This window comes from Schistosoma mansoni, chromosome 2, assembly GCF_000237925.1.
Source record: "Schistosoma mansoni strain Puerto Rico chromosome 2, complete genome".
In the NCBI taxonomy this organism is placed as follows: Eukaryota; Metazoa; Platyhelminthes; class Trematoda; order Strigeidida; family Schistosomatidae; genus Schistosoma; species Schistosoma mansoni.
In genome coordinates this window covers 23,085,080-23,093,784 of record NC_031496.1, presented here as the reverse complement: position 1 = coordinate 23,093,784, position 8,705 = coordinate 23,085,080, and the positions used below count along the sequence as shown (strand labels likewise).

At 33.4% G+C, this 8,705-nt stretch overlaps 1 protein-coding gene across 1 annotated transcript in view; it reads right to left on the bottom strand.

Moving 5' to 3' along the window:
* Smp_171270 (putative molybdopterin cofactor synthesis protein A) overlaps positions 1 to 3,623 on the bottom strand; it is a gene marked incomplete at both ends in the record, with an annotated part of 12,453 nt that extends 8,830 nt beyond the window's left edge. The window contains 3 exons of the mRNA XM_018796126.1: positions 3,033 to 3,271; positions 3,358 to 3,455; positions 3,493 to 3,623. Coding sequence (XP_018650370.1) covers positions 3,033 to 3,271; positions 3,358 to 3,455; positions 3,493 to 3,623 — 468 coding nt within the window. The remainder of the gene's footprint in view (positions 1 to 3,032; positions 3,272 to 3,357; positions 3,456 to 3,492) is intronic.
* Between the last annotated feature and the right edge of the window lie 5,082 nt (positions 3,624 to 8,705).

The window sequence follows — 8,705 nt, the reverse complement described above, 5'->3', positions numbered from 1 at the left end:
AACTCGTCTCGATTCGAACTAACAATAGTAATCACGGTATTTAAAAGACATTTATTATTTCTTTGACTTGACAGAAAAAGACATGAGAGATGGTTCTATAAATTTTTATACCACTCTTGTATTAGTGATTTTATTTATTTTCTTTAAGAAGTTAATTTGGCTAGGCTATAATCTATTGACGAACTAATCACATTTACGATAGTAGATCTTGGATTTTGGTTAGAACTTCACTCACTCACTCGGCTAAATTCTATTTTGGCATTCTAACTGATGTCAGTTCGTAAGTGAAAACATCAAAGATAGAACCTGACCTAAACCCAATTCCGTGAAAAAGCATCGTCCAGCTTGCCGGGCGAAACGTTGGATTGACTTCAAATTCATTCGCTGAGATTTTACAAATATATATTATTCCTATTTTTAATGTCTTACATCAACTCGGCGCCCAAATACTGTGAAGCTATTCGCTCTAATTTAGACGAAAGTTCTTATATAAGGAAAAAAATACTTGTGTTTTACAACGTTTGTTCACTGTTCTGATGTTTAATTGATGTGAGAGTCGGGTTCTATTCTGTTTTCAAATGAATTTGAGAACAATCTGATTAACTGTGAATGTATTATTACCAAAATTAGACTTGATAATTCCAAATAAATTGAACGTTGAATAGAACGTTAACAATAAAACAATGATATATTTATAATATCCAAATGAATGGAAATGAGTATTTCCGAAAGTTTCGTAACTGACTGTGAACCATTTCTTCAGAATAAATAAACAATTGAATTCGATTATGAACTATTTATTTTACTCAGAATATGACCATATTTCTCGATCACAGTATACCTTTTTTTAGTACAACAAATAACTCAAACATCATCAGAAATAATTGGTTGTTTAAATCATCCAATTGGTGCTTATTACTGCAATTGATCAATTTCTTATTGACATATGTGTATCCTGTGCAGATTGCTTCGATATTACCTCAAGCCACAAACATTATAAGCAGAGATTGATTGTAGATAGTAGTGAAATCCTGGAGACGTGTTTATTTCTATTTAGGATTCGTCAACTGGATTTCCATGCATCCCAGAGTTGATGTTCGAAACGGAACTTGGACCCAGTTTCTTTCGTATCAAATACCTAAGGCATTGTCTACGGAGCTACTGAATTTAACCCTTTTCTAATAATGGCATAAATTTTATAAATGTTGAACAAGTTAGTGGCTATCTGGAGTCCGCAGTTCAATGGACAATGAGTAGAGCATTTGACATGAAAGTAAATGAATCCCATCGGTGTGTGAACGTCAACACCGGGATGTAGCTACATCTAGGTAACAAGTCTCAAACAAGACGAAATGAGCATCATATATAATATAATTGATCACAGTCCATCTATTTTTTTTAATGAATATATCCATCTCATAAGATTTAGCTATTCTGAACATATAGTGACTTTAATTATAAAACTGCTGAGTGGTTAATCTATTTAGATAATTATAACAATACCTAACAGTCATTTAAATTAACAAAGAACTAAAATTATTGTTTATTTATACTGTAATTCTGTAGAATCCTTTACTCGTCTACTTAATTTCAATGTTGTTTTTTTTTCCCTATGTACAAGTAACAATTCAACAAATATCGATGTCTTGTTTTTTATCTCCCGTTTAGTACAAATTCTTCCTTACAGCACACTGAAAAATAATCCAGTCTAGTTATTTCATCCTTTAAAGCTACCCTGTGATTCATGGACAATATTCAGCAAAATTGTTTTCTGTATTAATGGGTGATAATATCAATGTTAACAATAACATTAATTATACATTAATAGCCGTACCAAGTCGAGAATCTAAAGATATTACTTCCAAATATTTCTATATTAACATGATCTCAAGAGTTCATTTTGAACCTAACACATTTCGTTATTAACCATTTTTATTTACCTCAAACTTCGTCAATATTTTCAGATTGTTTTATATTCATCAATGAAATTCAAATTCTCATGTAATTTATTCTATGTATGTTGCAATCATTGATTATAATTAAAACTATTTTGATTAGCATCAAAATTTTTAATACAAACGTTAAGACAGTTCTATTGTACAGAGATTAAACGTGGAGAGCTACTGTAACCATCATCAAAAAAGTACAAGTATTTATCAACAATTGTCTGCACAAGATACTCAATGCCTTCTGATAAGACACAATCAGCATCAACCTACTGTGGGAGAGAACAAACCAGCTCCCATCTGAAGGGGAAATTATGGAAAGACTCTGGATGTGGATAGGACATACTTTGTGGAAAGTCTTAACTTGGAATTCTGAATGCCAAAAAAAGATCGAAAAACACATTGTATCTGGAATTAGAGACAGACAGCGAAAGAATGAATAGCAATTAAAAGGAACTGGGAAGGACAGCCCTGGACAGAATTGGTTAGGGATCCCTGATTGATGGCTTTTGTTCGCCGAGGAATAACAGTCCTAAGTAAGCACGTAAAATTATTGAACTGAAACGAGTTCACAACTCATTCTTTTTTATATCACCCCTAAAGATATCTTATGGTAATAGTTAACCCTAGGTGACGTGGATTAAAAAACACTTCTAAATAATAATGGATTACTTAGTTCCAAACTATTTTAATTCTGAAACCATTTAATTAGTTCCTCACATGCTTTTATGAAAAGCCTATAATATTAGGTAGTCGAAGGCAATCTGTAGGAAACCTTGCCTAAAGTTTTGTTGCAGTATTTTAAACTACTGGCTGAAAATTCTCGGTTCTATTCAAGCACGTTATATTGAATAAGGCTATTATTATTATTATTATTAAGATTACTGCACATAGATATAATGATTTAGATGTGTTAAATGTGATATTTTGAAAAGAGACTAATTCAGTATGAAATTTACCATACTATGGTCTATAGTTCCCCTAATCTTACCACTTCATAATGAAAACTCATTCAACACAGAATCATTTACTCATGGTACATTTTTTACAGACACACATCAAAGAAGATAAAAAATAATTACATACCTTAACACTTTTAAATCCAACTTCAATTGCTTTAATTATAGCTGCCATAGAATGTTTAAATGTAGCTTGTCCTGTTAATTTTAAAATTCTTTCTGATTTTAAACTATCTAAACTAATATTCACTGAATTCAATCCAGCCATTTTCAAATTTTCCGCATATTTCTTAAATTTTACTCCATTCGTTGTCATTCCTATTTCAGTGAAATGTTTATACTCACATTTTAAATCATTCAAATATTCTTTTTTTTGTTATAATAATGAAAAAAAATAGAAAATTATATCAAACTTATAATTTGAAGTAAATCTATTCGTAGTAATGGTTCACCACCGGTTAAACGAATTTTTTGTATACCACGTTGACAAAAATAATTAGCAAGAAATAAAATTTCATTTGATGTTACTATATTCGGTAAAATGGCTTCATTCTTTTGAACATTTTTAGTTGGCATACAATATGAACCTACATTTTTGTTTTATCAAAATGATAATTCTTCTAAACTTACAATTTAAATTACATTTTTCTGTTAATGATATACGTAAATAATCATGTATTCTACCATAATTATCGATGAGTTTTGAAAATTTCCTCATTTCAAAAAAAAATTTTTAATATTGTAAATTGTAATATTGTAAATGATTATGTAATATTAAAATAATTTTGTTAATTGTTGATTGGTTGAAACGTTAACCAATCAAATTAAAATATTGATTTAGTCATTTTATGCACTCAACAAACATTTTCAAAAACATTTAATTTATAATATTATAAATGATTATGTAATATTAAAATAATTTTCTTAGTTGTTGATTGGTTGAAATATTAACCAATGAAATTAAAATATGGATTTAGACATTTTATGCACTCAATATTAGATTTGTTTGCATAATGTGTACATCCAGACAATCTAAATCAAAAATGTGTTAACATGTATTTTGACAATATAATTGATGTGCTAAATTGAAAAAAAAATTATTCACTTAAACTTTACGGTTAATCTTCAAATGGTTTATGGCTATTGGAGGTAAAAATTTTTTACTCAAGTGCAGTTCAATAAAAACGATGAATTCTAAGTGTCAGTTTACCTACTCAATACATTAATGACATAACTATTACAGATAAACTTTTGAAACTTTTTATTTTAGGATTCTTGTTGTTTTAAATGAATAATTTGTGAATACGTGAAGGAATGAAAACATTTAACTTAACAGAGAAATGTATCTGTTTAGTCTGCAATAAATTCTAACAAAATATACATATAAATAAAGACAAATATGATGAGTATTAAAAAAACCCTAATCAAGAGAAAACAATTAAGCATACTGCGGTATGTGCTACTTATGTCGACATAAGTAGTATATAACGCTAGTCAGGAATAGAATGTCTGGCAGCAGAAGATTGAGAAGATAGAGAAGGGAGGAACAGGAAGAGTAAGCAATTGATATGGAAATAACGGAACAATGAAGTTTGAGACGATTAATGAGCATTTTGCAAATGAAGTATTGGAGTATGGTTTTCTTCATTTTATCAAGTAACTGTAAATGAGTAATTGGTTGTCATAACCGATGTTCTCCTTCATTACACCTGTTTTCCCACTATCAACTTGTACTTTTATCTATTATGCTCGGTGACGCATTCTATTTCATTGTGATTATTGACTCAAACAGCCTTGGTTGGCCTAACATTTTCGTATAAATATCCACGTATATTAGAGTAAAGCCTGATGACGATCTAATTGAAAACAATTGTTCGCTTACATATGTTGCTCGAATAAAGAATTATACGTTTTAGATAAACGTTTAATTAACATTTTCGTTACGAACTAACATCAGTTATAATGCCAAAATGATATTTGACTATATGGATGAGTGAACTTCACTCCAAAATCCAAGATCTGCTATTTCTAATTTCATTGGTTCGTCTTAAAATATATAGTCCTATCAGGTTAACAATTTCTACTTTTTTAATTACATTCTTTTTTACCCATTATTTAGTCTGCTATAGAACTAAATACTACATTTTGGACGAAAGTTTATACAGAACAACTGAATTTAATCATAGTGTCAGTGGTTTGCATTAATTGAGATAATAATCTTTTATTAAATACGGAGATTTTGTTTAATAAGAATAATTAACAGATAATTGCATTAATGTAAACCAAGAATACTAATTCAAACATGATCTATAGACTGCTTCATTCACTAGGTGAACATCATGGTTGATTTAAATAATGCGTTTAGAGTTGTTTACAGCATACCACATCAGTTTATCATTTAACTTGTAGTGACCTACTTTTCATGACGAGAACGCGATTGGTATAATGGAAACAATTATTATTATAACCAATTGTACCAGTGATTGTTTTACTGTACTTGTTTGTTTAACTGTACCAAAGGCACTTTTCCTTCCGTTGTCCATCTTATTCGTGCGAACGCTCTGCCATTTTGCCTGTAATTTTTGGCACGTCTCGGTATTCTTTCGATACCATGAAATCGCCAATAAATATATCTTATCTGGACCAATAACTGCCTTCTGGTTTTCGGCCTATCGATGGATCTAAGTCGTTATCTGGCACGTAATCTTATTGTAGTGGTGATCACAGTCAATCGCGACTCGGCACCTATCTACAAACTGACATATATGTCTACAGTATTCAATTACACTCATTCGTATAGATCAATTATAGATCCATATTCAAAGAAATTTTGTACAATAATATTTGTTTTCTTGGCAGTGAATATAATAAATTAGTTAACCTAACATCGTATTTAGTAAATCAAAACAATTTACTAATGATCTACCACTCCTGTCTCAATTAACATGTCAAAATGTAACTTGCACAAACGTGTAACTAAACGATGAAATTGAGGGAACCCACTTAGGATGGACAAACAACAAATACATCAAGTATGGTCCCGAAAAAAAATGAAGAATTACGAACTGATCTTAGTAAGACCACAATTGAAAACCTGGAAGGATAGGCTGACTGTTTCGTCCCAATACAAAGGCAACTCAACACGCCACACCGGCGACCTCACTACAGGGGATCGAAGCCGAAGTCCTTCGGTTTCGCGCTCTGACGTTTAAAGACCAGGCAATCTAGCCGGTATCCAGAGGTTTTAGTCTAGTTTCAGTCAATTTGCGATGTTCCTCAACCTTCATCTATCGCCAGTGGTGTTTAACTTTTTCATGCCCAACACAGTTGAACTCCACTCGTCATGGTTGACCACTGAAACCTTAGGAGTCGAATCGTTTTCTACTTGTCTGAAATTTACAAACTCCCGATAGAGAATACTACAAAATCACCAGTACTTTCTTACTGTCTAGAAATTTTGTCATCATTTTATATAGTAGTAAATAATTATTTGGTATACCCAACCCTAATTACTAACAATGGAAACTAATAAATTCAACTTTAAAAAGAGAAACGGATGTTTATTAAACCTCAAAATAGTCTTTATTACATAATTCGTCACAAGATCTTGTTCAAGTCGTCATCAGCACAACTAGTTTATATTTTATTTTTAAGTCAAACAAATTTAGTTCAACGTGGTATGTGTTTATGGATTAGTGTGCTGACTTTTAACTGGGTTACAGAAAATGGTTCAACGATCATATCTTAACTATCCGGGCGGAGATAGACGTAGAGTACAATCCCTGTGATTGTTATAACTAATCGTTGGAAGACATATCTAGACATCCATCGCTCTCTACTCGAACACAACTGGTCGAGTTAGGGCCCATGGCGAACTGTCATCAGAAGTGGTTACCTCAAGTGGTGTTCGTCAGGGCTGTCCACTCTCTCCATTCTTGTTTAACTTTGTCGTTGACATGCTTTTAGAGATAACACTTGTAGCAGGCCCATTCAACTACTGTATTATTTGTGTGCTCTCTGTAATCTTAACATTAATCCACTTTTGTAAATTTATGTGTGAGTCTGATTGAGCGCATGTTGCACATCAATCCTTAATCTGTTCTCTCATTGGTTGTAAACAAAGACAATCAATAATTTATCCACAACCATTAACACTCATAAATATATATGGATTTTTAACACTCACACACACACACTTGTTTTCCCGGTGTGCTTGCTTTCTGTACGCTTGTGGATTTTTACCGAGCTTCATCAATAAACTATCTCTATAACTGGTGTTCAGGCTTTTGAATAATCTCGAGCAAACCCGTAATTCTACTAGGAGATTTAGCCTGCAGTAAATATTCAGTTAACGGGATATTATTTATTTATTGGAGTCAGATATAGAGGAATTAATCCTCTACACACTTTCATCATCTCAATCTCCAGGAGTTAAACTTTTACCGGGAGATTCACTTGTTGACTTAGAATACGCCGATGACATAGTTTTACTCGGTGAAGACGCTGACAAAATGCAGAGTCTTCTAACCACTGTAAGCAACAATGCAGGCATGTTCGGAATGCGATTCTCTCCCTCGAAGTGCAAAATGTTACTTCAGGATTGGGTTGCACCGACACCTGAACTAATGATAGGGAGTGAAGCAGTTGAGCGTGTTGACTGCTCCACTTATCTTGGGAGTCTCATCAGCCTTTGTGGCCTGGTATGTGACGAAATCTCGGCACGAATACAGAAGGCTCGTCTAGCTTTCGCCAACTTGCATCATTTATGGCGTAGACGAGATATCCGTCTAGCAACAAAGGGACGAGTTTATTGTGCAGCAGTTCGTTCCGTTCTACTTTATGGCAGTGAAACATGGCCGATAAGAGTAGAGGATATTCGTAGGCTACTAGCATTCGATCATAAGTGTCTTCGAAGAATTGCTCGTACATCCTGGGACCACCGAGTAAGTAATGCAGTTGTTAGGAAACGGGTACTAGGTAAGGATGGCAAATCGATTGATGAAGTAGTGAAACTTCATCAGTTGAGATGGCTGGGACACGTGTTACGTATGCCCAACCACCGACTGCCCTGACGTGCAATGTTTTATGGTGTAAGAGTAGGTTGGAAGAATGCTAAGGGTGGCCAGACCAAAACGTGGCACAAATCCATGAAGTCACTGACAAGTGGACTGAGCCATATTGGTAGGTGTAGACTACCTGGTTGGGATTCGCGAGATAATAGCAATCGATGGTTAGAGACCTTGAATGACATGGCTCAAAATCGTTTGCAATGGCGAAGGTGCATCCACTCTTTGTGTTCTGTCAAATTTTAATCTTCTGAATTCTTCATGTCTCTATCATTTTCCTCTTTTCAAATTTATTTCACCGGATTATACTTCTTGAATAACATCTTCAAACCCTAATCTTTTGAATTACTGCTTATACTCTTACTATCTCTACCACTATGGAATTTGAATCGACTACTGTATCTCTGTGCTAGTGTGGTATGGCAGCTCGAACTTATGTAAGTACGTACGAAGTTCTACGTTGTGACTTACTGACTGACTGGATCGAAGACTAATAAGAAATTAGCCGTTGATCCAAGATTATTAGTGCCGAAACGGATTCCGATAGGTTTCTGTCACATTGAATTAGACAGGGCCATTAAGTCGTAACACGGTGGACTTTACTCGTAAGGATGTCCGTTAGTAGTGCGTAGCGGGATGTGGCGTAGAATTTGTAACAATTGTCAGACAGAGTGAAGAGTTTCAGTGTGTCGAAAGCACGGCTTTGGAAGAAAAACTGGAGACCAGACGTGAAG